Here is a 27,966-nt window from a genome sequence, read left to right as displayed (position 1 = left end):
ACAATGACTCCGAGATCCCTTACCTGAGCAATAACATCTTATTTAGATGCCATCATTTTGTATATATAAGTGGGATTATGTTTTCCCCACATGCATTACTTTGCACTTAACATTTAATTTCATCTGCCATTTTGTTACCCAGTTTTGTGAGACCCCTTCAGCATCAGCTTTTGACTTCACTAGCTTGAGTAATTTTGTACCTGAAAACTTTGCCACTTTGCTGTTCACCCCCTTTTTGAGATCATTTATGACTATGTTCAACAGCACAGAGCCAGGGGGGCCCCACTATTTACCTCTCTCCACTGTGAAAACTCACCATTTATTCCTAATCTTTGCTTCCTGTCTTCTGACCAGTTAATGACCCACAAAAGCACCTTCCCCATCACCCCACGGCTTCTCAGTTTCCTTACCAACTGCTTGCAGCTCCTACAGCCACCACCAGGCAGAGCCAGTAAGTCACAAACTCCTGCCACTGCTGCCTTTCAGCCTCTGCTTTTCTATTTTTGCTGCCCAATTTTCCCCCTTTAATACTTTTTAAACAGGCACAGTCCTGCCCCCATTTGCCCCTCAGCAGAGCCCTTGTTTTTCCAACAAGGAAAACAAAGGTTGGGCCCAGGTGACCAGTCTCTGCTGCTCAGCCCACTTCAGAGCAGCTCCTGGATCTCTCTATTCCCAACCGGATCAGGGGCCTGAGAGGATGGGAAGAGGAGGGGAGCACTCCCTGTGGCACCTGCCCAGTCTCCTCCAGGATGTAAAAATTAACCCCTGGAGCCTTCAGGCATCCAGCTGAGGGCACAAATCGAGCCCAGCCACTGCCCCCAGGGCCACAGCGTGGAGGGCTCAATCCAGGGGACGAATGGCCAGGACTTCACAGCAAGAGGCTCAGGCTCTTGGAGGCAGTGTTGCTGCATTGGTCACACTTGGGACAGCTCCCCCTTCTCCCAGCGATGGGCTCAGGGTCGCTGCAGACTCAAGCAGCATCGCTCACATTGAGGGCAGCTCCCCCCTCTCAGGGCAATTGGCCCAGACTTTGTAGACTCAGGCAGTGTCCTGCACCAGTTGCACTCAGGGAAACTCCCCCCTCAGCATGCAGTTCTGATTCCATCCCCTAGAGGGAAGAATTGCACATACCCCTTCAATCCACCCAGTCGCCTCAGCTTCACCCTGGAGCAACCGAGGTGGGGTAGGCTGGGCTCGGTGTCTGGAGCCAATCCAACTCTCTGCCCCTGAGCTGTGGGTGCCAATAGCTGATGCGATTTGTTCCCGCCCACTGGATCATGGTAGCTACAGTCACAATGTTGGGGTCTGTAGCCCCGCACTGTGGCTGGCTCTGTTGCCCCCTAGAGGGGAAAGGCCCCGTGTCCCATTCCCCTAATCCCCTCCCACACACATTTTTAGCTGAATTTTTTATTTTCTACAACAATCAGAAAAATCTCAAAAGCCTACCGATAAAAAAGCGGCCCAGCTTTTTGCAAAAGTATGTACAGCATCTGGGATTCCACAACTCTGCTAAAAAACATATGTAATTTTAAGACAGCTTTGAAAAAAGTTAGTCTTAAAAAAAAAGCTTCAAAATATTTAAAAATATCCAGGGAAAAAATTTACAGTTCTGTGGACCAGCTGGGAATTGGAGCCAAAATAATAGGCCAGGTCTCCAGCTGGTGTCAAGCAGACATCGCTCAACTGAGATCAATTTATACCAGTTGAGGAGCTGGCCCAAATATTTCAACCAAATGCTATGTTAAAATTAAGGCTAAAATTTAGAGACATCCTCTTCCCTGACAAGGGCTCCAGATTTCCCCAGTAATGCCCTGCTTTTCCATGGCAATCAGGAGCCCCTGTCCCTTGCCTGACTTGAGAAATCTCAGGCTGCACGTTGATCCAATTCATAATAAAAAAAAACACCAGGTAGACAAGGCCCGAACTGCTTTGCTGAGCCTCATGGCAACGGGCCAGCCAGTGTCCTGTGTGCCCTCCGAGGAAAGACGTGACCTTCTCAGATCCATGGCCTCCATCTCCCGCACTGGTGGTGCTCTAGGGAAGCGATCGGGAAGGAAAGTGGATTGCGTTTAAACCACCAAGCTCTCTCTGCTGAGGTCGTGGTTCTGGAAGGAAACAGATGTGGCAGGATCAGCAAAGAGCGGGCCCGTCTCCTGGCCACAGGCCCCCCCAGAGTTGAAATGCCTTCCAGTGAGACTCGGAGCACACCACCTGTTGAGCTGCTCATAAAGATCAAGAGGTGATTTCCTCGGGGGGCGGGAGGGGAGTGGTAGTGGTCTAAAGGCCATTAACTGGGAGAAAATCCAAGGCATTAGCATTACAGCTGTGAGAGTCCCAGGATATTAGCGAGACAAGGGGAGTGACTGAATATATTGGAAGCCTGCCTCCTTCACCAACACGTGCACAGACAACATGGGCCGGGAACTCAAAAAACCCCAGGGGATTGGCTTTAAAAAAAACAAAAACAAAAAATCCCACATCATCTTGGGTGCTTATTTTGCCGTCTAGTTCCAGAGTCTCAAAACGGGCGGGGGGGGGGGGGGGGGGGGGGGGGGGGGGGGGAATCAGCACATGCCCCAAGATATGTGGGGAAATGCCTCCCCAGCCCTCTTTCCCCAGCTGTGAGTACAAGAAAACTGCTTTAAAAAAAAAAAATCCCTGCACCAAACAATAGGAGACTTGTGATAAAACCCTAACAGGCAGTCACAACACCTGTTCACTAGCCAATTCAACAACCAGCCAGCCACCAGGGCTTTCTGGGGAAGGCAGAGTCAAAGAGGAACAGGACAGCAGAGCCCTGAGCTGCCGGTTGGCTTGGAGGAGTTTTGGAGTCTAGTGCTCTCAGTTATGTGGGCCCGTGTACATCCGCCTGCCCCTCTTCTATCCCCTGAGCAGAGATTTATCCTCCGGCAGTTAAAGGCTTCCTGCCCCACACATCCTGTCAAAGTCCCTTACGTGGAGGAACAATGAACCTAGATCACAGCTAGATCTGTGAGCCACAGCTGCCATGGATTTGCAACTTGGCACCCCCTAGAGGAGAAACGCCGCATGTCCCATTTGCTGCCACGCCCCACTCCCCCTCCTGAGCCAGCGCCACACTGTGGAGTGGGATGGCAGCTGGAGCCCCCTAGAGGGGCAGGGCCCCGCATCCCATCCGCTTACCCGTCGGAGCTTGCGGTCATTCTTGCCGCGGGAGGAGACCGATTCTGTTTCTGTGTAGGGTGGCGGCGGTGGGGGGAAGCCATCTTCATCCCGGTCCCTCCTGTTCCCTGATCGCGCGCTGGACCCGCTGCCCCCGTCCAGGTCCTCGCGGCTGCCGGCCCTCCCCTTCTTGCGCAGCGCCTCCTGCAGGAGCCGCCCGTCGTAGTGGCCCCTATCGAGCTCCCGCAGGTCGTCCCTGCTGCGGCTGCGCCGCTGGCCGTAGTACTCCTCCTCCCGCCAGTCGGGGGAGCTGTCCCGACGCTGCCTGCCCCGCCCCCTGCTCCGCCCCTCCGGCTGTGGGGACCAGTCACGGTCCAGGTCATCCACAGAGTGGGAGCGGGGCCGCCGGGCGTAATGCTCCTCCTCATAGCGCTCGCCCCGCCGGGGAGGGGGGAGGAGGTGGTGCCGGGCCTCACTGCCCCGCCCGCTCTCCCCCTCCCCCACATCACTGATGGGTGACATGGGCCGGGTCCGCAGCCGCCCCAGCCCCTGGCGCAGCTCCTGGCGCCGGTCGTCTTCGTGGAGGGAGCTGATCTCACTCATCACTGAGACTGGGAGGGGAAAGAAAGGGTTAAATAGGCCTCCGTGCTCTCCCCAGCAGCCAGGGCTGGCCCCGATGCCCCAGGGCAGCGCTAGGGGGCACTGTGCTGCAGGGAGCAGCATGGGGGCACTCTCCCCTAACAGGGCTGGTCCCGATGCCCAAGCATGGCACTAGGGGGTGCTGTGCTGCAGGGAGCTCTTAGCATCCCCTGGGTTTCTTGCTGGGTGGAAGGAGAAGAGGAATCTACAGCCAGGAGGCTACTCACCTTTCTCCAGCTTGCCATTGGCCTGGCCTGGCCGTGTAGGGTCGAAATTGGCCAGCTCCTTCTCCATGTAATAAAGGACCCGCATGGAGTCGTCCTGCTGGTTAGCCTGGATCCGGTATCCGCTCCGCACTGCTGGAGAGAGGGGAGTGAGTTAGAGACCCCCTTAGTGCCAATCCTGTCTGGAAGGGGCAGGCACAACCAGTGAGATGCAGCCACCTCTGAGGCAAGGCAGCTAGGTACAGCTTAATAGCAATGCCTGAGATGCAGCCACCTCTGGGAAGGGGCAGCTGGGGAACAGCTGCACATAACGTTACACAACAGCAAAAGAAGGAGAATCTCAGATCCAAGTGAATGGGGGTGGATTGGAATTGCCCAGTGTGGGATTTGGCCATTGGGTGTATGGGGCACTTACAGACCTTTAAGAATCAACTGGCTAAGCAGTCTTTATGTTGATTGGTGAGCACCCCTCTCCGCACAGCGCCCCCTACCACCACGCTGGGGCACTGGGGCCAGCACTGACTGCAAGGGGAGAGCACTCCTCCCCCCAGCAGAGCACTCCCCAGCGCTGCCCCCGACTCCAACAGGCAAGGGTGCCCTTCTGACAACTCCCTACACCATAGGTCTCCCATCCTAGCACTGTCCAGGCCTGACTCTGCTTAGCAGCATGGCTCAGGCGGTGAAGGGGCTATAACTCGCTGCCTGAGCTGAAAGGGACACGACGAGACACAGAGGAGCAGTGCCGACTCCATCCAAAAGGGGGCAGCAGTATCACATCACCAACTCCTGCTGCTGTACTGTCATCTGCCAAGTCTCTGCTTCACAGCCTGGCTTCTCCTTACCTGAGTTCCCACCACTATCGGTATCCCGGAGCAGGGGCACCTGGGAGCTGTTCCCACCAACTACAAGGAAATCAAAGAGATTAAGGACATCAATAGTTTCAGCCTTGCGGCTCGGTGCCATGATTTCCCCTCTATGCGCCCTAGTCTGCAAGTCCCAGCGCTGCAGGTTTGCAGGATCAGGGCCCATAGTTCTACCATGTGACCAGGAAACCTATTTATTTATAATCTGGTAGAACCCATTGTGCCAGGTGCTGCCCAGATGCAGTGAGACACAGTCCCTGCCCCAGCTGAGATCGGAGCCCCGTAGTGCCAGGTGCTGCCCAGACACACAGTGAGACAGTCCCTGCCCCGCAAAAGGAGTCAGCTGAGCACCGTAACTGTGTAACTAGGACTGGGCATGCTGCTATCCAGCTTACATCCTACCCTCAGGATAGCCACGGGTGATGTAAATCAGCATTGACTCCAGTGGAGCTGCAGCCAATTGGCAGACCCCAAGCTGGGGTCACTGACTCCAGCACAGTTCCTATCGTGGGAACACATAATTGACACAGAATGCAAAGTTACCGGAGCTGGCTCTGTCGTACTCTGCCCCATAACCGTTGTACATGGGTGACATGGGGCCCATGGGGACCATGGGGGCAGGAGGACCTAGCTTCACGGGGTTTGGGTGGGAGTAGATACTGGGGGCACCGACACTCTGAGCGTAAACACTGGGGACGCCGGCAGTGGCAGCTTTTCCAGCGGTGTAGACTGAAAAGAGAAAGCAAGGGAAGTTTGAGGGATCGGAACATGCAGATCAGCAGAAATAGCCCCATTGCAGGACTTCCCCAAACTGCCCTCCCAGCATCAGGGAGAGAACCCAGGAGTTTGGCTCCCAGCCCCCCCACACTAGACACCACTCCCCCCGCAGAGCTGCAGACAGAATCCAGGAGTGTCCCCCGCCCACTCCTTTTGTAAGTTTGTCGTGCAGCATGAGATAGAGGAGAGAACTCACGAGCTTCTGGGCAGCAGCATCTCTCAGGGCAGCAGGGGCACCGGACATAGCAGCAGCAGGTGTGGGGGCAGCACTGGCACCAACAGATGCCGAAGAGGAGGAAGAGGAGGAGGAATCCCAGCACCACCAGGACGACGAAGAGCCAGTCTGCGAAGAGGAAGAGGTTTCTCATTATGGACTCAGTCGCCAACTGAACCCACCCAGCGGATTGGCATCAGGGCCTCCCTGCCCTGGGGACACAGAGGCATACACCAAGGCCAAAGTTTGACCTGGGGCTTTGGGTTCGAGACACCCTAAGAGGGGCTGATTTACAGGAGGCCCCGTGGGAAACAAACCAGACCAGCTGGGAGACAGCATGGCCTGGTGGAAAATACCTAGTTCTATTCCTAGCTCTGCCAGTGGCCTGCTGGGTGACTTGGACACATCAAGGCTCTGTGCCTCAGTTTCCCCTTCTCTAAAGCAGGGATTATGATCTTGACCTCCTTTGTAAAGATGTGCTGACGGTGCGTGCTCTGAAGGAGCTAGGCATTACTATTATTAGGCATCTGGAGTTAGATACACAAAAATCACCATGGGAAGTTGCATAGATTTCAAGGCCCAGACAGGACCATTCAGCCCTGCTGCATAGTCCAGGCTGAGAACCTCCGCCAGCAATTTCTGCCTGCAGCCCAGATCTGGGGTTGAGCAAGAGCACCCTTAACTTTGCCCTTTTTGTAGATTTCAAGCCCTGATCTGTTAGTTGAGCTAGGGAGGAGCTTAGAGAGATGGCTGATCTCAGTGGAAAGACTCCGAGGGCTGGAGAATCTGCCCCATCCCGGGGGCAGTCGTCCCCAGGGTTAATTCTGCCCCCTGGGGAAAAATCTGCCCTTATTTCCACTCTGGATTTGTCTTACTTCATCCCCCAGCCATCAGATCTCGGTCGCCTTTGTATGCTAAGTTAAAGAAGTGGTGTATACAAAACAGAGCCAGTCAGTGGGTGATTAGCCTGCGGAACTCACTGCCACAAAAGATACTGTTGAGGATAAGAATTTAATAAGATCCAAAGAGGGAGTGGATGTTTGGACAACCTTGGCAAAGCCCTTGATGGCATTTGTCTAACACAGAAAAGTGTGAACGCTGCATGCAATCCACTCCAAAACTCCAGGGAATGTTTTAGGCATCCATGGGTGGAACCCTATTGATTTTGGGGAGAAATCAGAAGTCCAGAAGGGGGAAAATGGAGGCCCCAGCATCTGATTAGCAAAGATACAGTTTCAAGCAACTCTGCAATGGTCTATAAATGAAGGAACCAGTTTCTGGTGCCATTAACACCTTCAGGCATAACTCCCCTGCCCACAGCTCAGTGTCCAGATGCAGTTTAACATATAGATGCCCTGCATGACTAGTCTCCCAGACAGCATGGTTGGGAACACACTAGCTCCTGGCATTGTGGGGGAAGAATCATGGCAGGCACAGAGTCCCTGGCATGGGGAGGTGGAGGGAATTTCTGAAATAGCATGCGGATAAATACATTGAAGAGTGTGAGATGCTTAGATATGACAGCGATGGAGGCCAGGCAAGCAGATCATCACCATGGTCTGTCTGACCCCCTCCATCAGGCCTATATCTTGTAGTCTGAAAGGAAGGTGGGGTCAAGTGGGTTAGAGGGGGGGTGGGGAGGGGCTAGGAGCCAGGACTCCTGGGTTCTATCCCTGGCTCTGGAAGGGGAGTAGGGTCTGGGCTGGGAGGCAGGGTACATACTCAACTCTGCTCTGTGCCCTACCACAAGGAGAGCATAATCTAAACAAACACACCAGGAGATGTAGAGTTCAGGCTCTGGAGCAGGGGTGGGCAAACTTTTTGGGCTGACGGCCACATCTGGGTGGGGAAATCGTATGCAGGGCCGGGGTGTGGGAGGGAGTGTGGGGTGTGTCGGGGGGTGCGGTGTGCAGGAACGGGCTCAGGGCAAGGGGTTGGGTGCAGGAGGGATGCGAGGTGCGACGGGGGCTCAGGGCAGGGGGCTGGGGTGCAGCAGTGGGCTGGGGTGCAGGAGGGGTGTGAGGTGCAGGCAGGGAGTTGGGGGACAGGGTGCAGGAGGGGTTCAGGCTCTGGGGTGGCAGTGGCACGCACCGGGGCCAGGGTAGGCTCCCTGCATGCCTGCCCTGGCCAGCGGCCGGAACCACTTCCCTGCGCGCGCGGGGGGGGAGGGGCGGGGGGGGGGGGTCTGCACGCACTGCCCTTGCCCCACCTCCAGGTACCTCCCCTGAAGCTCTCACTGGCCATGGTTCCCCGTTCACGGCCAATGGGAGCTGCGGGGGGCAGTGTCTGGAGGCCAGGGCAACGCACAGAGCCCTCTGCCCTCCTGGTGGTGGCAGCCACTTCCGAGAGCGGCGTGGGGCCTGCGGCACCACAGGAGGCAGTCCCGTGGGCCAGATCCAAAGCCCTGATGGGCTGTAGTTTGCCCACCCTTGCTCCGGAGGGACTGTCACCTTGAGTCTGGCCCCTTTGAGGCTTGCACACTAAGGAGTAAAGCCAGGTCAAAAATATTCCATCAGGACAGTTTTCTGTCAGAAAATGCCACATTGATGAAATCAAAGCGTTTTGCAGGAAGATACCAATTTCGTGTAAAGTACTGCTGTTCAGACTTGTAGTGTGTTATATAAGCCTCTGGCCCCCAACCAAATGAAATATAAACACTGAAACAAAGTGCTTTGATACGGTATTTTTGGCATTCTGCCCCCAACTTGGGGAGACCGGAGCCTGTCAAGATCCCGCCCCGAATTCGGAATATCGCCATTTCCGTTCTGCAGGAAATGCGTTTCCACCAGCACTATCAAAGAATTCCATGGGGCAATCACAGCACTGTCACCTGCTGCGGGACAAAACCAGAACTGGATATTACCTAGAAATCAATTATTATGAGGTAATGACTTAAGTATTACAATAGCGCCCAGCACCCCCTGCTGAGCACTGTACATTTTTATCGCTATTAGGTTTATTATGGTAGTAGTTAGGAGCCCCGCTCTCGGACCAGGACCCCATTGTGCCAGGCGCTGTACAGACATGGAACAAAAACTCTCCCAAAGAGCGAATTAAAGCCCCTTTAGCTATTTCTCTCCTCCCACTGGCTCACATCCTCCTAGCTTTGCCTCAGTCATGATCCAAGAGTAATGTTCACTGCATAAAAGTTAAGTGGTGGCATAATTTCCCCACCCTGCCAGCCCCAAATCTAGCAAGGCAAGTACCTTCCATGTGCCCTATCTGAAAGCCTGGTAAAAGCTCCGAGACTTCAGATGATTTGCCTATGGGACAGAGAGAGAGAGAGAGAGAGAGAGACAGACAGTTACTAGAGATATAGGTGAACGCCGTAATGGCAAGCGATTTGAAGCCAACTGTGCTATAAGGGTGGAGGTGGGGATAGCAAGCAGCGCACTGGCCTAGGTGGGCATTCAAACTGGCACCCGAGTGGTTGGTGCTTTAGAGAGCTCACTCACAAAGGGAAGAAATTAAAAAAAAAAAAAAAAAAGATTTCAGCTGTAGCTACAGCTGGGTAACCCTGCCAGTCAGGTAGATCATCAATGATTAGGCCCTGCCATGTGGGCATTTGGTGCCCGGAATGGAGGAGAGACTGAACTCCTCTTTTTCCACTTATCTAGCAACAAATCCTCAAGCCAGGCTTTCAAACTTCACGGCTGCCGTGTCTGACTCTTGCCGCAGCAAGATTTGACGCGGCCATCCGGGCAGTCTCGCGTATCCTACAGGGGTGAAGTGGAGCCAGATGCTACATACTCCAGCAGAGAACCAAAGCCAGGGTGGGTTTGGCCACAGATCCACATGGTCCTGTTCTCCAGAACCCGCAAGCTGAATCTCAGATGGATTTGGCTGTAGATCCATTATGTTTTCCAGGGCCTCCATAACAGGATCCATAACAGTTTGGACCAACGGCACATTATCCAGAGCACCAGAGAACTCCATCCTCCTCCTCCAAATGCCTCTCTCTGACCTCAGCCTCCGGGCTCCCATCAGCGCCAATCCCTTTGCCCAACTAGTCTTGCTCCCCTCTCCCTGTGGCTCCTAGGGTCTCTGTCTCCAATCTAGCCAGCACCCCCTCTCCCTTCCAAGCAGTCCTCCCCCTCCTGTTGTGCCATGGTGGCTCTGGGTGGGGTGCTGGGCGAAGGCCTCGCCTTCTGGGTGGGATGATGGTACCTGCGCCTGAACAGCCATCCAGCCAAGACACCTCTTATCCCCACAATGGCCGAACCCATGAGCACAAGAGTGCTAGGGGCAGGTGGGCTCTAGGATAAGGACGTTTGGGGCAGTCAGGCCACTGCAGAGGGATATTTAAATGGGGTGATGGGAGGTTACAGAAGACAACTCCTTTCAGATCAGGGCTCCCCAGGCACAGCTGTCCTGAGGGAGGCCCCCAGGATGGAGGCTACTCAGTAAGGGTGTCGGAAAAGCATCTCCAGACACGGCAATATTTTGCCCACCACTGAGCTCCTTTGCATCACTGCATTTCCATTCTACAGAGAGAGGGGGATGGATGTGCCTGCTGAGATACAAGCCAGGAGTCCTGACTCCCAGCCCCCGCCCGCCAGATCTCCACAGATGAGCTGTGCAGCACTGCTACACCCACACAACTGAGTGCCAACCTCCTTTGCTGTCCCCTAGTGGCAGGGAGCTGTGGCACTGCTCATGGGAGTGACACATTGGTATCAATGACATAACCCTGGAAAAACGCAACAGGATCAGAGTAATTCCAGGGCTAATTACTATTAGGTAGTGGAGTTCCAGTGCCCAGAGAGTTGCTCTATGAATGTTGAAACAGGCAGGACATTTGGGGAGAAGAGCACGATCAGCACAAAAAGCTCCTGTTCCCAACAAACTAGAACAGCCAGGCATAGAACCCAGGAGTCCTGTTTCCCAGGCACCCCCTTACTTTAACCCATTAAACCCCAATCCCCTCACAAAGCAGGGATAGAACCCAGGAGTCCTGGCTCTCAATTCCACACACCCTCCTACCCCCACCCCCCAAAAAAAGAACCCATTAGACCTGGGTTCTATGCCTGGTTTGGAGAGGGAAATGAGGAGTCCTGGCTCCCAATTCCCTGCTCTAACCCACTAGGTCCCACTCCCCCAGGGATGGAACCCAGGAGTCCTGGCTCCCAGCCCCCTGCTTTAATACACTAGAGTCCGCATCCCTTTCAGAACCCGGGATAAAACCCACTGCAGAATACAGAATCCCTTTTAGCTCCAGCAGGTAAACTAGCTTCTAACTCCCATACCTCCTGTTAGCAACCAGGCCAGGAGGGAGACAGTAAATTTATGAGACGGGCAGCAGGGAAGAAGAGACGCTTCAGGAGATTTGGGGGGAGGGGCATGTGGAAAGTCACATCTTACACCAGCTGCAAGTGTTGCTAGGTAGTGCTGCATGATGGTTGGCACTGTGACTGGGAGTCAGGACAACTGGGTACTATTCCCACCTCTGCCAATGACCTACTGCGTGAAATGGGCAAGTCACTTGGCCTGCAAGCATCAGCTTCCCCTTCCACTCTTTGTCTCGTTGTAAATTCTTTGGGGCAGGGACTGTCTCTCGCTGTGTGGGTAGCGCCTGGCACAACGGGGCCCCAATCTCAGCTGGGGTAGGGACTATTTCTAGATATGTGTCCGTGCAGTGCCCATTGCAATGGGGCCCCAATCTCAGTTGGCACTATTGTAATGTTAATAATGAAGTGATTGCTCTTTAGGAAGCTAGGCCAGCCGTGCTGGACAGACATGCCAGCTCACAGATGACACTGAATGGGAAGGAGTTAATTGAAAATAGCAGAGAAGACAGAAGTTAATACAAAGGGACTGTTGGAAAAACCTTCTTAGTTTCTGCTCCCTAAGTCTTTGTATTAACTCCTGTCCTCTCTGCTATTTACCTGACTGGGAGGTTGAAAGTCCTGTTTGCGGAGCAGTGCAAGCAGCACAGAGAGAAAAGGGTCCATGAGGAAGATGCCGTGGGGCAGAATCGGAAAGGCCCCGGGGATGAGGAAGGGAGGCAGGAGCTGTGTGAGAGCAGGACAGCACTGCCCTGCGTGGGCTGCAGGAGTCACCGCTTCCCCTTTCTGGTTACCCTCTTCCTAGCCCAGGATGCTGCTAATGCCTCTGATTGGTGCTGCTGTTACTCTGCTCCAAAAGCCACCGTCGGGGAAGTTGGGCACTGGGCAGAGAATGGCATGCACCGATTTACCAGCAACGTGTGGAAAGGGAAGTAGCTGCCTATCTGGCCCCAATATCTGCCCCTGCCCAGCCCCATACGCCAATCTCCAATTCCTGCTGCCCTGGAGCAGAGCGGTGAGCCCATCTAGCCTGGTATCCCACCTCCTCCCCAGATCAGGCCCATGGACCCATCTAGCCCAGCATCCTGCCCGTTAGCAGCTGCCCCGATCAGACCCACGGGCCCCATCTAGCCTGGCATCCCATCTCCGACAGCACCCCCCCAAACCCCGATAGAACATCCCGCTCCCCACCTGTTTGTGTCCCAGTCCTGGCCACTTACCCAGCACGATGAGCTCGGCGTAGGCCTCGTTGTTGCCCTGCAGGTCTTGTGAAGAGGTAACGGTGCAGTAGTACACGCCGCTGTCGCCCCAGGCTGTCTGGTCAATGCTGAGGTCGGCATCTGCAGGGGAGACAGATGAAGGCAAAGCTGGAGACACCAGAGCCAGGGCAGGAGAATCGGAGTCACAGGCTAACATGCAGGAGGGGTCTCCAAGCAGGAGAGCCAGTGCACCAACAAGGCCTTTCAGCATAGTTTATGCAAAGGCAGTGGTGTCCAGGGGTTACAGCACAGAGCCAGGACTCCTGGGTTCTATCCCCAGCTCTGGGAGGGGAATGGGGTCTACTGGGTTAGAACTGGAGAGGCTGGGAGTCAGGGCTTCACATTATTGATAAGATACCAGCCAACTGGACAGTATTTAGAGAAACAGCCACAAAAATGAAGGGGGTCCCTGGGGGAGGCTCTCTGGCCTGCGCTGTGCAGGAAGGCAGACTGGATGGGCATGATAGTCCCTGCTGGCCTCTGTGATGTGGGGGGCGGGAGGGGAAATCTATGAATTATCCAAGGCTCGTGGGACCGAGTTATGCAGAGAAATTAAAAGCGGAATACTCCCCGCAGGGCTCAACGGCTGCAGCCCCCGCCTGCTGATCTCGAACAATGGCACTTCCACCAATTGAGGGCTTTGAAAACCGAAATGAACACTAAACCCTGAAGTATGCACACAAGCCACCATGCCCTGCTGTCAGGAACAGGCTGGAGTAGCAGGAAGCCAGGGAACAAGCCCTTTTGATCTCAGCAACCCAGTGGCAGAGCTGAGACTGGAATCCAGGTATCCAGAGTCCCGGCCTGGGCAGCTTTGGGACAAGATTTTTCAGAAGTGGGTAATGATTCTGGGCCTGGATTTTCAGAATGTGCCGACTTCCCAAAAAAGAAAAGAAGAAGTCAGGTCTCTGTAAGGAGTCCCACGCAAATCACTAGTTACGTCTGAAAAATTTCAGCCCAATGTACAATGTTCCCTCTAATTTTTTACATGCGGAATGAATTTTATGTGCACCAGTATGGAGGTGATGTGCGGCGTGGGTGGGACTGAGGGGTTCGGAGTGTGGGAGGGGGCTCAGGGCTGGGACAGAGGGCTGGCGTACAAGGGTGTGAGGGTTCCAGCTGGGGGTGCAGGCTCTGAGGTGTGGCCAGGGATGAGGGGTTTGGGGTCCAGGCTGCCCCAGGGCTGCAGCGAAGAGAGAGAGAGAGAGAGAGTCCTCGCAGCCCTCTCTCACCACACTGGGGCAGAGGCACCTCTTGTCTGCCGCAGGAGTCCCGGGGCCGGGGGAGAGGCACCTCTTGCCCCTGCGCAGTCCTTGATAGCCTGCTGTGTGGCCACATGGCTTAGAGGAAACTTAGCCTGGCTGTGTGGTGTAGTGGATAGTGCGCCAGATCGGGGGTCAGGACACTGGGGTTCTATCCCCAGCTCTTGCCTTGACCTCAGACATGCCACTTCACCTATGCCCAAGATCTTGTATATTGTTGGTTTTAGGACCTGAACCGTGAGTCAGTTTTGACAAACTTGGTCTAGGAGTTTGCTGCATGCCCATTAGATCATCTTGTATTTTGGCCGGACGTCTCCTCTCATCTGGCCTCCTGTATAACACAGGCCAGGGACTTTCACCCTGTTACCCACAGATTGTGTTGGACAAAACCATCTTCCAGAAAAGCCTCCAGTCTGGATTGAATGACCCCAAGAGATGGACAATCCACCACTTCCCTGGGGAAGTCATAAGGGTTAATCACCCTGGCTGTTAAATTTGCCCTTCCTTTCTACTTGAAGCGCGTCTGGCTTTAACTTCCATATGTTGGTTCTTGTTCTACCATTCTCCACTAGACTGAAGAGCTCATTAGTACCTGGGATTTTCTCCCCATGAAAAAGATCAAATCACCCACTGATCTTCTTTTGGACAAACTGAAGAGATCAAACTTTTTCATTCTCTCACTCTCAGGCCTTTACTTCAGCCCTTGGATTATTTTTGCAGCTCTTCTATACACCCTCTGCAGTTTTTCCAACATCCTTCATAAAAAGCGCACCGCAGAGCTGGACGCAGCCTTCCAGTATCGCTCTCCCTGATGCCAGCAAGCTTTTTACACTTTATAAACAAGCAGTGCCCCCCGCTGCTCCAATTCACTGAGTGATGCTGAAATCTGGGATCTGTGACATCAAACGATCATCATAAAATCCAGCCACGACACCTAGCAGCCTAACTAGGACATAACTAGAGTCCTGAGCTAATTGGTTCAATTCTGCTGACCTGCATCTTCAGCCATAGTTTCAATTAGATTGACACTTCCTGTCCCAAATGGTAATTAAACCTGTGCAAAGCACTGCAAGGATGGAAAGTGTTATGTAAGGGAATCATTAGAATTGTGATCAGCTGTAATTAGGGTTATGACTTAACAGTTGGGTACTGCTGTTAGCCAGTTGCAGTGTTCCACCCCTGAGCTGGCTGCATTCTGGTAGGGGGAAGTGATCCACAGTTTATAAGCGCAAGACTCTAGATGAGTGTTAGAAACTGAAGATTTTTGCTGCATGAATCACGCACCAGTTTAGCCAGGTTACAACAAAGCTGCTGTTATCACAGAAACGCCTCCGGGTAAGACAACACAAAAAGAAAAGGCATGATAATTTAACAGAGTTTGGCTGGAGACAGTTGAAGCACAGCTCCAGTTGGTTTTAGACACATGATCGCAGGGCAAAGAGTTTTGCTGTGGACTTTTGACCCACCATAATACAATGCGGTTGATTTGCATTGTGAAACTATAGCAAAAGCAGTAGAACCTGAAAATATTTGTATTGGAGCAGAGCCAACCGATATCCAGGCCCCATCATGCCTGGCACTGCTGAGATGCAGTCCCTGCCCCGGCTGAGATCCGGGCCCCATCATGCTGGGTGTTGCCCAGACACAGCAAGAGACAGTCCCTGCCCCAGCTAAGATCCAGGCCCCATCATGACAGGCGCTGCCCAGACACACAGCAAGAGACCGTCCCTTTCCCAAAAAGCTTCCAATAAAACTACACAATGGCAGGTTATTTAACCCCAGATGGGGAAACTGAGGCAGAGGGGAACGGACTTTTTTTCCAAGGTCATACAAGGAGTCCATGGCAGAGATGGGAATTGAACCCAGGAGGCCTGAGTCCTAGTCTGTGCCTTAATCACAGGACAGCATCCCTCTCCCCTTCCTGATGGAGCTCAGAGCATCTGACACCAGAGCACTCAGCTTAACCTTAACCAGATACTTCTGTTCTGATACCCAGGTGTGGGTCACTGCAGGGCTATGAGTGGTTAGAGCTGGAACAGGACCCAGGAGTTCTAGTCACAGATGCGGGACTCAGCACCCTCACCCTAACCCAATGCTCCAGCAGTGCTATGCTGCAAAGAGCTGGGTGGGGGCGCTGGCCCGAGTGCCCCAGCATGGTGAAATGTGTAACAGATACTGTGACAGTTTGCACAATGGTTAAAAATCCCCTACTATTGTTGGAGTTTGGCCACAACGCTCCTGCTATTATAGGGAGCTCAATTCTGCCCCTCTCAACTTCTCCACCTGCTTCCGGTCATACACAGCATTCTTTGCTACCTGCCCTAAACTCTCTCCTGTTACTGTCCACTGTTAAATATTTGTTTTGCCAAATCCCAGAGGTGGCTGCATTTCAGCACTGGGTGAGTGACACAAAAGGTCTATTAAGGAGTTGTAGCATTCCACCCCAGAGGTGGCTGCATTTCTGTGGTGGTGAACTCTCTTCCAATAGCTTAATGGCAGCACTTTCTTTTCAGAGCTCCCACTTCAGTTTCAAAGCCACTGCTGTATTAGTTCCCTCCTTCTGGAAACCAACACGCCACCAGCATAAACAGGAATTATCCGGGCTTGGAGTTAAGACACTCAGCTGGGACTCAGGAGATCTGGGTTCAGTTCGTGCCCTGCCACAGGCACCCTGAGTGAGCTTAGGCATATTACATCGCTCTGTGGCTTAGTTTTCCCAAATATAAAATGGGGATAATAATCCCCGCTCTGTATCTTTAGACTGTGAGCTCTGTAGGGCAGGGACTGTCTCTCACTGTGTGTGTGTCTGTGCAGCACCTGGCACTACAGCCCCAATCTCAGCTGGGGCGGGGACTGCCCCCATTTCTCTGGCTGCTACCATAAAACACCTACTAAGCAAGCAGTGCAAACGCTCTGCCCCCCCCGCCTCCTGTTATCCCCATCTCAGTTGGGGGATCCCTAGGCCCCACCAGAATGCACCTAATAAGCAAACACACAGCAGTCCCTCTGCCCCATATATACTGAGGGTGATGGTGATGGGGTACCACTCATAAAAGTCCCCTGAGCGCTACCGTAATACACCTAATAAGTGAGTTGGGGGTTACCATGGAATACCTAATAAATGACCAGCACAAGCCCTCCACCTGGCACAGTTACTCCTGAGGGCCTTTTGCACCAAAAAATTCTGCTAATTTTTTTGGTCAAATAAATGTGGGAGGCTCCAGCATGGCACTGGGGAGCACAGGCCACTGGCTGCACAGAGGTGGGAGAGATCCACTGTGCAGCTCCCACTCTGGGACACAGACTCACGGTGAGGCTGCACCCAACCCTGACACAGCACAAGGACTCTGCCTGCCCCAGAAACACCCCAGGGCCCTGCCCCTGCATGCCAGGTGCACCAGGGGTGGGCAGGCAGGCTGGCTCAGCAAGGCAGGATCCATGTGTGGAGGGACTTCATGAGGGGGGATCCAGGTGTGGGTTGAGAGGGTTCTGTGTTGGGCAATCTGGGTGTGGGCAGCTCAGTGGGGTATCTGGGTGCAGGGAGATCTGGATACAGAGGTGCTTGTTGAGAGGGTCTGGGTGCAATGGTAATGGAACTCCGCAGGGGGGGTCCAGGTGAAAGTGGTTGGGGCTTAGCAGGGAGGGTCTGGGTGTGGGGGTGAGGGGGGGGGCGCGACGCCAAACAGAGCTCAGCAGGGGGTCTGGGTGTCAGTGATACAGCTCAGCAGGAGGGTCTGGATGTGGGGAGCTCAGTGGTGGGGAGGTCCAGATGCTGGGGGAGTGGGACAGGGATCCAGATGCAGCTGGTTCGGACTCAGTAGGGTGGGGAACCAGGTGTAGGTGGCTCTCTGGGGTGGTCCAGGTTAAGGGGGAGTGAGGCTCAGCGGGAGGGTCTGGAGATGAGATAGTCTGGATGCACTGGGGTTGGGCAGATGGTGGAGCAGCTTCCTGTAAAGCGATCGCTCCTCAGCTGCAGGGGGAGGGATGTGTGCCAGAAGCACGGGGGGGGTGGGAGGGGAGGGGGAAGGAGGAGAGAGAGAAGAAGGGAGGCAGTTTGCAGAGCTTCCTACAGCCAGAAGAGAAATCTGGGGGTGGGTTGACAGCCCCAGATGCTGTGCAGGGAAAGAGGAAGTCCTGTCCTCCCCAGGACTAGCAGCTGAGTCCAGCGCAGGGTAGGAGCCACCTGCCGAGTCTTCCTCGGTCCCGCCCCCTGCACCACAGTGATCTACCTCTCTGCCAGCTGCCCTGGGCACCCAAAACATACTGCTGGCGAGGGTCATATGACCGCTCTTGTGGCTTCCCTTTCCTTCACCATCAGAAGGCCATTTTTCTGCGAGGAAGCAAAGAAATCTGAAGGGGACACAAATTCTGCGCATGCACAGTGGCGCAGAATTCCCCCAGGAGTACACAGTGTTGTAGTTCCCTGCACCCAGTGTATTACCATAATATACCTAATAAGCCCTCCACCTGGTACAATGCCCATCCCACACCTAATAAGTGAGTTGCGGGGGCTACCACAACAAGCCCTCCATCTGGCACAACGCCCCCCTGGAATGCTACTATAATCTATCTAATAAGTGATCAGTAAAAAACAAAAACCCCTCCATCTTTCCCTGGAACCTACTGTTGGTGATGGTGATCCGACGCCCCTGATAGAAGTCCCCAGTGTCACGGCGTTGCCCTGCTTTGTAGCCACCACCCGCACTGTGCGAGTGCTGTCCTGGCACTCCACATAGGGGTGTATCCCGGGTTGTTCTGCTGCAGCTGGTTGTTGAATCTGGTTCTCCTGACGCTGGGGCTGAAGGCATCGGCCCAGGCGGCTCCGCAGTAGGACTTATACTTCCAGGTGACTATGGGCAGCTGGGTGGCTGAGGTCTGATAGTTGCACTGTAGGGTAACAGGCTGGAAGAGGATCACCACGTTGAAAGGGTTCGGCACCGTGACTTGCATCCCGTGGGCAGGGCCTGGAACAGGGAAAGGGCAGGGTCAGCTGGGAGGTCAGGTCAGCTGGGCCAAGGAGGGTCAGATGGGGAAGGGGTATGCCCAGGCAAGTGAATGACAGAGCAAGAAAAGAACCCAGGGAGTCCTGTCTTCCAGCCGTTCTAACCACTAGACACCACTCCCCTCCCAGAAACTGGAAACAGAACCCAGGAATCCTGACTCCCAGCCCCCCTGCTCTAACTACCTAAGCCACATTCCTGTCACTCTAGAAGTCAGATTTCCATTACAGTGGTTGACTCAGACATGACCATAACTTCTCTGTCTGCCCCCTTTTGAGGGTAAACAGCCATTGAAGAGTCAAGCGTAAGAGGTCTCAAGTGAATTGCCAAGCTTTTGGACCACACTGCAGCCCCTAAAGAGTTAACATCTGATTGTTTCCTTATTACAGAGCAAATCAGGAACTCGTCATCACGTGGATCACCATCACTTCCACTGGCCCATGAGCCATTCTGTGACACACCCAGCCCCTTGCTAGCCCAACAATCCCTGACCTCATTGCATTCAACACAGGAAAGCCTGGTGTTTTCAAAGTCATCAGTTACTAACCCACACAGCTTCAAGTCTAAAAACAGCTCGGATATCATAAAGGTGAGTGGCAGAACTGGGAATAGAACTCGGGAGTCCTGGCCCCCAACTCCTCCTCCTCCTCCTCTAACCCACCAGACCCCCACGCCCTCCCCTCCCAGAGCTAGAAATAGACACCAGGAGTCCTGGCTCCCAGCTCTAACCACTAGACCCCACTCCCCACCTAAACCCAGGGCTAAAACACAGGAGACAGAGAGTTGGGACTCTTCAGATTTATCAGGTCTCAAGCCCTCAGTGAGGAAATACAGCCTCCTCTACTGTGACCCCACAGCAGCCATTTAAAACACCCACAAACACCATTGACCCCAACACTTTCAGGACACACCGCCAACAATGTTCTCCATGCACAGTACGGCATGCATTCCACTTAAAAGGGCAGGAGGAAAGCCAGGGCACCAATTACACTGGGAACATGGTCATGACACCGGGGTCCACACCCCAGGGGAAGGGGGGGAAATCCTGACCAGAGATATCAGCTATATCTATCTTTTGCTGAGAGATCAGGGTGCTTTTCCAGTACCCTGCATTCACACCACCCCGCAGGGCCATGGGTAACAGAAAGCCCCTCCCTCGAGGCACATTACCCAGCAGGGAGTTTCGACAGATGTGAGCTCACCAAGACAGGGCAGCTGCCCTTCCGGGAAGGAGGCCACACCTGTGTCTCTGGATTGGGGTGCACCCAGCGCCAGGGAGAGCTGTATGTATGTGACACAGGACACCCCGCAGTTACCTCACTTGGCGTGGGAAGCAGAACAGGTCGGCGGGCATGAAACCCAGGGTTGTGGGAAAGGTGAGGGCTGAGGAGGGAGCTATATTTGGCAGCTTCTTGTGCTACCTGTTTACCTTGGAGGGAAAAGTTAAACACACACACACAGCGCAGAGAGAGACAGACAGGCTGGTTAGACAGAACTGGGAGAGGTGAAAAGACACATGAAGTCTCTGATCCCACTCCCCCACCCAGCTACCTGGGACCCCCGAGCTGCCCCCACCCCGCTACCTGGGACCCCCGAGCTGGGCCCTGAACTGCCCCAGTAGCTCAAGGGGACCCCTATGCCAACCCCGCATGCCCACTAGTGGGGCCCCAGGCAAGGGGCAGCCCAGGGACCCACACTAACCCTGCCCACATCCACTAGGGGGGCAGCCTAGAGACTCCCCCACTCCAACTAGTAGGGCTAAGAGCACACCCAGATGGGGGGGGGGGGGAGGGACCGACCAGCTCAAGGACCCACACCAACCCCCTCCCCTGCGGGGGCTCAGCAGCCCCCACCCTGAGGGAGCCACAGCTGGGCGGGGCTAATCCCCCTCACACCTCTCCCCTCCAATCAGCCGTCGAGTTTCTCCCTTCCCGCCCCCTGTAACTCGGGGCAGGAGACCCCGCAGAGCACAACTCCCCCTCAGAGGAGGGTGGAAGGGCGAGGGGTATGGCGGTGCTGTCGCTCGCTCTCCAGGCAGGGACGTTACCTGAGACCCATGCGCCGACCAGGAGCCACAGCAGAGTCCGCAGAGCCGGCTGGGGTCCCCGGGTCTCCATTCCCGCCTCCCACAAGCAACACAAGCCGGGTTGATTCGCCCACGTCGGGCTCCCCCTTCCCGCCAGAGGGGGAGGGGCGCTGCCCGCCTGATTCGGCCGCGTCCGACTCCCGCTGGATTCGCCCGTCCGCTCCGCGCGTCTGTCTCCAGCGCAGGTGCTGCAGCCTCGCCCAAGAGGCGGGACGTACCACTTCCTCGCGGGAGTTGGGGGGGGGAGAAGAGAAATACCTCCCTCCTGCGCAGCAGCCCCTCAGGCGTGGGCTGTCAACTCTGATGCCATCGTGTCTTTGAATCAGGGGCTGCCCCCCCTTCCCCTTTAAAGCTGGGGTTTAAAATACACAAACCCCTCACCTGTCTCCCTGTCCCCCCTCCCGGGTTTGAAAATGGTCCGGCCCAGGTACCCATAGGAGGGTACTTGGGGCAAACCAATTTGTAGTTTGGAAATTGGGAGTGAACTTTGGTTGGTTTACCCGCCCCCCTATGCCAATGAATTGGCCCAGGGACACACCCTAGACCAAGTTGTGGGAGAAACCAAAGTAACTTTAAAAATGGGGAAGGGTGAATGTAACATTCCCCCCTTTATGAAAATGGACTGGCCCAGGGGCACACCCTTGAGAAAGGGATGGGAGAAACCAAAGTAACTTTTTAAAGGAGTTGGAAGGAGCGCAATAAATATAGCACCCCTCACATAATTGGGAAATGGGCTGTCCCAGGTGCAGCCAGGCAAAGTGTGTGTGTTGATGTTTCTCTTTCTTACAGGGCCAGTGGCACTGGGATCAAAGTGGAGTTTTACCACTGGCCTCAGGCCCAAAGCCCTCTTGATCTAACAGACTCTGTCCAAAAAGTTTTAAAGACTTTAGAAGGAAGGAAACAACATTGGGAGTGAAAAGTTTTAGAAACCTGTTTTTGGAGGGGGAAGGGGAAACTTTCAAAACTTTTTCCCCTTCCAAAAAAGTTTCTGAAACTTTTTCCACTGCCAACAAATGGTTTGGAAAACTTTTTTTGCAAACAGTGTTTAAAACTTTTCTCCATGCTCAACAAATGTTTTGAAAACTTTTTCCATCTCCAAAAGAAAGCTTCAAATGCTTTTTGCCTCCAAAAAGAGTTTCAAAAACTCTTCCTATTAAAAAGGAAAACTTTTTCCATCTCCAAAAGAAAGCTTCAAATGCTTTTTGACTCCAAAAAGAGTTTCAAAAACTCTTCCTATTAAAAAAAAGTTTCTGAAACTTAACTACGAGTTTTGAAAACCCTTTATCCTTCCAAGAAGAGTCTCCAAAACTTTTTCTTCTTCCACAAAAATTTCAAAAACGTTTCCCTCTGCAAAAAAACAGTTTCAATTTTTTTCCCCATCTCCCCAAAAGAGTTTAAACCCCTTTTCCTGTGGAAAAAAAAGTTTTTAAAACTTTACTCTCGGCACAATAAAAGTTTCCAAAACTTTTTCCCCTTCCAATTTTTTAAAAAGGTTTATTATTAATTATTTTTTATTTTATTTAGATTGGTGTAACATCTAGGTGCCCTAGTCACGGACCAAGATCCCAATGTGCTAGGTACCATACAAACACAGGACAGAAAGACAGTCCCTGTTGCCAAAGAGCTTTCAATGTAAGTATAAGAGAAGAGACCATATGGATTCAGACAGACCGACGGGGGACTGCAAGGAAACAGTGAGACAATATCCAACTCCCACCAAATATTTATCTCCCCCAGAACTTTTTTACCTGAGAGGCAGAAAAGTTATAGAAACTTTTTTTGAGGGGTGGGAACTTTCAGAAACTCCTTTTTAATGGAGGAAAACTCTTCAAAACTTCTTTGTTTGAGGAAGGAAAAGGTTTTGAAAGGAGACATGGTTCAGTTATGAAAATCTGGGGCAAAAAGGTATTCAGACTTTGTGGAGGAGACGTTTTCCAAAACTTGTTGAGGGCTGAAAAAGTATTTGAATCTTTTCTAAGAGAGAGGAAAGATTTTGAATGTAAGGACGAAAACGTTCAGGAAAGTTGTTTTTGGAGGGCAGAAAAAGGTTTTTGAGAATCCTTGGGAAACTTTTTGGGAACCCATTGTATTGAAGGGAGTAAAGTTTTCAAAACCTTTTCATAGAGAAAACTAAGGTCCCAATCCTACAAACACGTATGCGTGTGCTTGCAGCGGAATTACTTCACTCCCACTGGGAGCTCACTTGGCTATGTCTGCACTGCCCTTTTGTCCGTAAAACTTTTGTCAGTCAGGGGTGTGAAAAAAACATCCCCCTGGTGGACAAAAGTTGTACTGATGTAAAGTGCGGGTGTATACAGCACTTTGTCGGCGGGAGACGCTCTCCCGCCAACAAAGCTGCTGCCCCTCTTTGGGGGTGGTTTTATTTTGTTGGCAGGTTGACATAGCCTTAAAGTTAGGCATATGCTTAATAGGAGCAGGACTGAAACCCGAGCCCTGGCAGGTGCACCCTGCGGGGCTAAAACCCCAAGACCCTCCTCCCCGCTGGGCAGAAGCCCTTGTCCCCCCACCTGCTGCAAGGGGTGGCCGGGCGGGGGCTGGAGCTGCAGGTGGAGAGCTGTGAGGTGCCATGTGACAGGGCCCTGCTGCAGTCACCAGTTGGGGGTTGACTCAGGATTAACCCTGAGGGAGCTGAGATCAGAACCCAGGCCCTGCCCCCGCTGCAGTCAGGGGTGACTCTGGATCGATCAGAACCCAGCCCTGCCCCTGCTGCAGTTGTGGGGTGACCTGGATTGACCGGAAAGCTGAGATCAGAACCCAGCCCTGCCCCCATTGCAGTCGGGGGTGACTCCAGATCGACCCCAGGGAGCTGAGAATCCAGCGTGCTCTCCCTGGGGCTCCCCAGCTGGCCCCTGCTGAGCTAGGGCAATTATGACCTCACTCTCTGACAGATGACATCACAATGAGGTCAGAAAGCCGTTGCCTCCTGCTCCAACCACTGGGCACACCCCAGCCAGCCATGTGCCCCCGAGCAGTGGCCCTCAGCTTCCTCTTTGCCTTGATCTCTGCCGTGGCCAATGGCGACCCATCCCAAGGCGTCTCCCTGCCAGAGCCCTGCCTCCCGGGCCGCCCATGCACCCTGGCCTTGATCTCAGACAACCCTGTGACCCTGAGGTGCCCAGGCCCCCCCCCACCAGGGCCCGGTCTCTTGGCAGTATGCGGATCCCTCCCAGCCCGGGGAGCGGCCGGCCACCTTCATCCGCACTGGGCACCCCTTGGCGCTCATCCCCACTCGCGCCAAGCTGTGGCGGCTGCGCTTGAAAACCCGGCTGCTCCAGGGCGACCTGCGGATTCTGGATCCTGGCGTGGGGGACTCGGGCATCTACAGCTGTTGCCGCGGTGATGCCATGCTGGCCTACTACGAGGTGGATTTCCAGGACGCTGGGCGCCTCCACATCAGCCACGCCAGCCTGGGAGAGGCCGCCCTGGCTAACAACAACCGTGGGATCTGGCTGGCGGGGCCCAGGGCCAGCTGTTCACCGCCTGGGCACGCTGGCAGCCCTGCGACCGCTGCGGGGGCCCCGGCGAGAGGAAGCGGGTGGGGTTCTGCTACGCCCAGTTGGCATCACGCCCCAAGGGGCCCCTGCCATGCGGGGTGGCCGGGCGAGGGCTGCCCCAGAGGGGGCCGGAGCTGCGGGTGGAGAGCTGTGAGGTGCCATGTGACAGGGCCTACGGCCCCAGCCAGGATGAACTGGGCAGGGCCCCCCTCCTTGTCGTCACCCGCTACCGAGCCCTGCCTCACACCCACGCCAGGCTGAGGTGCCCAACAGCCTCTATATACAGGTACAGGGAGCCATGCCATGCTGGGGAGACCAGGGGCCCATGCAGCCAGGTATCCCAACCCTCCATCCCTGGATCAGACCCATGGCCCCATCTACCCTGGTATCAGGCCCCCTCCCTGCTAGCCCAGATCAGAGCCATGGGCCCACCTAAGCTGGTATCCCCACCCCAGATCAGACCCATGGGCAGCCCATCTAAAGCAATATTCCCCCCATCTCTAAAAATCTATCCCCTAGCCAGGAGCTCAGGTCTGTGGCAGAATCCAGCCCGAATGTACGGGGATAAATCCGGGCTCCTTGGTGGGGTGAAGCTGGAGGGGCCCCCCGGGAGCATATGGGGGTAGATTGGAAAGAGTCAGAAGGAACTTGGGCCCAGCTTGTTTGCACTGAGCTTGTTCCTGTGTGGGTGTTGGGAAGGGGAGCCAGGTTAATAAATTACCACCGCACTGAACTTTCACCGTGGTCGAAACTGAGCTGTGGGATCAGGAGACAGTGCCTGGAACAAAGGGGTCCCAGCCCAGCATTAGAGGGCAATGTGCCACAGGGGACAGGGGAGGGGCACTCTCCCTTGGCAGTCAGGGCTGGCCCCAATGCCCAGCATAGTCCTAGGGGGGCGCTGTGCTGCAGGGAGTGGGGTGGGGCGCTCTCCCCTCTTAATCAATGCTGGTGTCAATGCCATCCTTAGCAAAGTGTAACACCAAGTCCCTGCCCGTGTATGGTCTTTTAAAACCCCAGCGCACTTTAATACAAGAGATACTGGCAATGAACCCAGGCGGCCTGGCTCCAAATGAGCCTAGCTCCTGCTGAGGGGATACAAATTCCACCTCTGGGGGCTTCTGACCCGTAGCTTTCACCATCCCCTAACTTCATCCCAGATCCCGACAGGAAAATCACATCTTCTCGTTAATTCCTTCCCCGGGCGCTATTTTCTGGTAGCATCCAGTGGTGCCAGCTCTCGTGAGTTTACTGTGACTCACGATTTTCCTAAAGCCCTCAACCGCTGGAATCATGTTACTTCTCGAGCCTCTCAGCTTTCACGGGAGAAACATGACTAGTCCTCATGGCTCCACAGAAACCCTTGGAAATGTGACTCCTCCCACCTCCAACATCAGAAGGCCAATTAAAAACCAACCAGACACTGATCATTCTTACCTGTATGAGTTTTGGAAGCTGCTCTCCCAGGTTTTTAGCCAGCCTCAGACATTTTTTTAAAGCCAATCTCACCATTTTTTAAACCGAACAGAGTTTTTGGAGCTGATCTCACGATTTTTTAAGGCAGTCTCGCAATCTTTTTCGGTGGAACGCCTCATTAAAAGTGAATCCCAGGTTGCCCTCTTGTGGCTGACGCATTGGAGAATAATCTACTACCGCTGCCAGCTAGCCATGCTTCTCCTGTAGCTCAAGCACTAGTGTCTAGGTTTCAAACCATGCACAAAATCCTGCATGAGGCCTGTTTTGGTGGCATCCCCCCTCCAGCCCTGCCCGGCTGTGTATGTTCATAACACATCGGTGCAGATGAGTTTAGCTCCTGGCTGCAGACGTCTCACTGGCAAATCTGATCCCACTCTAGCCCCAGCCTGTGCTTAAGGCTCTGGTGGGGTTGGCATCAGCTGCTGTGGGGATTGTGGTAATTTCATCTTGTGGGCCAGGCACATCTCAGGTAGTTTCACTGGGAGACGCTGACGGACATTTTTGCTGCCTGTTAATTCCATAGATAAGCGCAGGGAGGAGGGAGAGATTCCCACCATCCTAGTCCCAGCCACCTGGACCAATTTAGCCCCCCCATTCCAGCACCCCAGACACCCCCACCCCCCAGGGTCTCCCTCTAAGGGAGATCAGGCTCCATGGATAGCCAGCCTTTGGCCTCTGGTGATGAGAGCAAGGGGGCTGGTTAGTGCCAGTTGAAATGGACAGAGAATGACCTGAACTCATTCCAGCCAGCACCCCCTTAGAGGGGTCCCATTTTCCACCCCCTTGAGCCCAGCCAGTTCCCTGCCCTGGGGCTGGATCGGAGCTGGTGCCCCCCAGCAGGGTAATGCTTTACTCTCAGCCCCCTGGCTCTAACCTCTGGACCCCATTCCCCTCCCAGAGCTGGGGAGAGAACCCAGGAGTCCTGGCACCCCGTGAGCATGTGCAAGGCCCACACCAGGCTCTGCTAACCTCTCTCTTTCTGCTCCCAGCCCCGTGTACTGGCAGGAAGGCCCCACCGCCCTGACCTGGCTGGACCTTCATCAGCGCAACGGCTCCATTGGCCTGGACAAGGCGACCGGTGGCGGGACCCTGCTGCTTTCCTCCTGGAACGGCACCGATGCCGGCTATTACCAGTGCTACGTGGGCGGGCAGCTGGTGGGCCGGTTCCTGGTCACCCCGCCTAGGGTGCTGGCCTCCGCCCCAGAGCTGACCCGCGCCTACTCGGCCATCGAGTCCCTGGTGGTGGGGCTGTCCATCTTCCTCCTCTTCCTCCTCTTCCTCAGCATCCTGCAATCCTGCCGCAGGAAGCCAGGAGCCGTCATGGCCTGAGGGGGCTGCAGCCGACTGGGGAATAACATATGACCAGCAGCTTGGCTAGGTGTGCGCTAGGCAGCTAGGGGGAGCGGGGTGGGCGCTCTCCCCCCAGCAGTCAGGACTGTCTCCGATGCCTCAGAGTGATGCTAGGGGGCGCTGTGCTGCAGGGTGGGAGCTCTCCCCTGGCAATCAGGGCTGGTGGCCCCAATGCTCCAGCATAGCACTGGGGGCGCTGTGCTGCAGGGAGCAGGGTTGGGGGCTCCCCCCTGGCAGTCAGGTCTGGCCCCGATGCCCCAGCGTGACGGTAGGGGCCGCGTGCTGCAGGGGTTTGCTGCCCTGATTTTATTTGCATGCTAAAGCTAGGTGCCTACCCCAGTCAGCAGAGGGTGCTAAAAAGCCAGTGCTCAGATACAGATGCCCCAGCCACCTTTAAAGTGCCATCGCGAGGTAGGCACCCCACCTGGCCAGTAGGGGTCACTGTTCCCATAGACTTACCAGCCTCTCCTTGCCCAGCATGATGGTGTGGGGTTGTTCGCAGTCAGCTCCCTGCCTCAGTTCCTCTCCATAGGCCAGTTATCAGCTGCGTAGCCCACTCTGCGCTGGATCAAAGCAATGGGCCCATCTACCCCGGTATCCCTCCTCGCCATGCTACCCCAGGGCAAGAGGTCCAGTTAGCCCAGGCCTTGGGTAAGGAGCAGAACTAGGGATAGAACCCAGGAGTCCTGGCTCCCAGCTGCCCTCCCCATGGCTCTATCCACTCAACCCCACTCTTCTCACAGATCTGGGGCTAAAGTCCAGGAGTCCTGACTCACCGCCTTCCCGGCTCCCACCACTAGACCCCACTCCCTTCCCAGAGCTTTGGACAGAACCCAGGAGTCCTGACTCCTCCCCTCCCCCCACTCTCTCCCATGTCC

At 54.5% G+C, this 27,966-nt stretch overlaps 3 protein-coding genes across 3 annotated transcripts in view; 1 reads left to right on the top strand and 2 right to left on the bottom strand.

The window, feature by feature from the left end:
• The window catches only part of LOC102937842 (B-cell receptor CD22), a 280,912-nt gene that overhangs the window by 106,137 nt on the left and 146,809 nt on the right, over positions 1–27,966 (bottom strand). The gene's annotated exons all lie outside the window — the stretch shown is intronic.
• LSR (lipolysis stimulated lipoprotein receptor) lies at positions 1,392–21,164 on the bottom strand. Its single transcript, XM_037883316.2, is given in 12 exon segments — positions 1,392–2,105; positions 3,163–3,752; positions 4,008–4,139; positions 4,847–4,906; positions 5,411–5,596; positions 5,841–5,987; positions 9,065–9,121; positions 12,364–12,483; positions 18,289–18,330; positions 18,333–18,404; positions 18,407–18,628; positions 20,712–21,164. Coding segments are annotated over 12 exon segments (1,734 nt in total). The 5' UTR covers positions 20,782–21,164; the 3' UTR covers positions 1,392–2,069.
• Positions 23,671–27,067, top strand: FAM187B (family with sequence similarity 187 member B). The gene is given in 4 exon segments (XM_043535171.1): positions 23,671–23,892; positions 23,894–24,208; positions 24,211–24,551; positions 26,728–27,067. Coding segments are annotated over 4 exon segments (1,218 nt in total).

This window comes from Chelonia mydas, chromosome 24, assembly GCF_015237465.2.
Source record: "Chelonia mydas isolate rCheMyd1 chromosome 24, rCheMyd1.pri.v2, whole genome shotgun sequence".
Classification (NCBI taxonomy): Eukaryota; Metazoa; Chordata; order Testudines; family Cheloniidae; genus Chelonia; species Chelonia mydas.
This window is presented reverse-complemented; position numbering and strand designations above follow the sequence as displayed.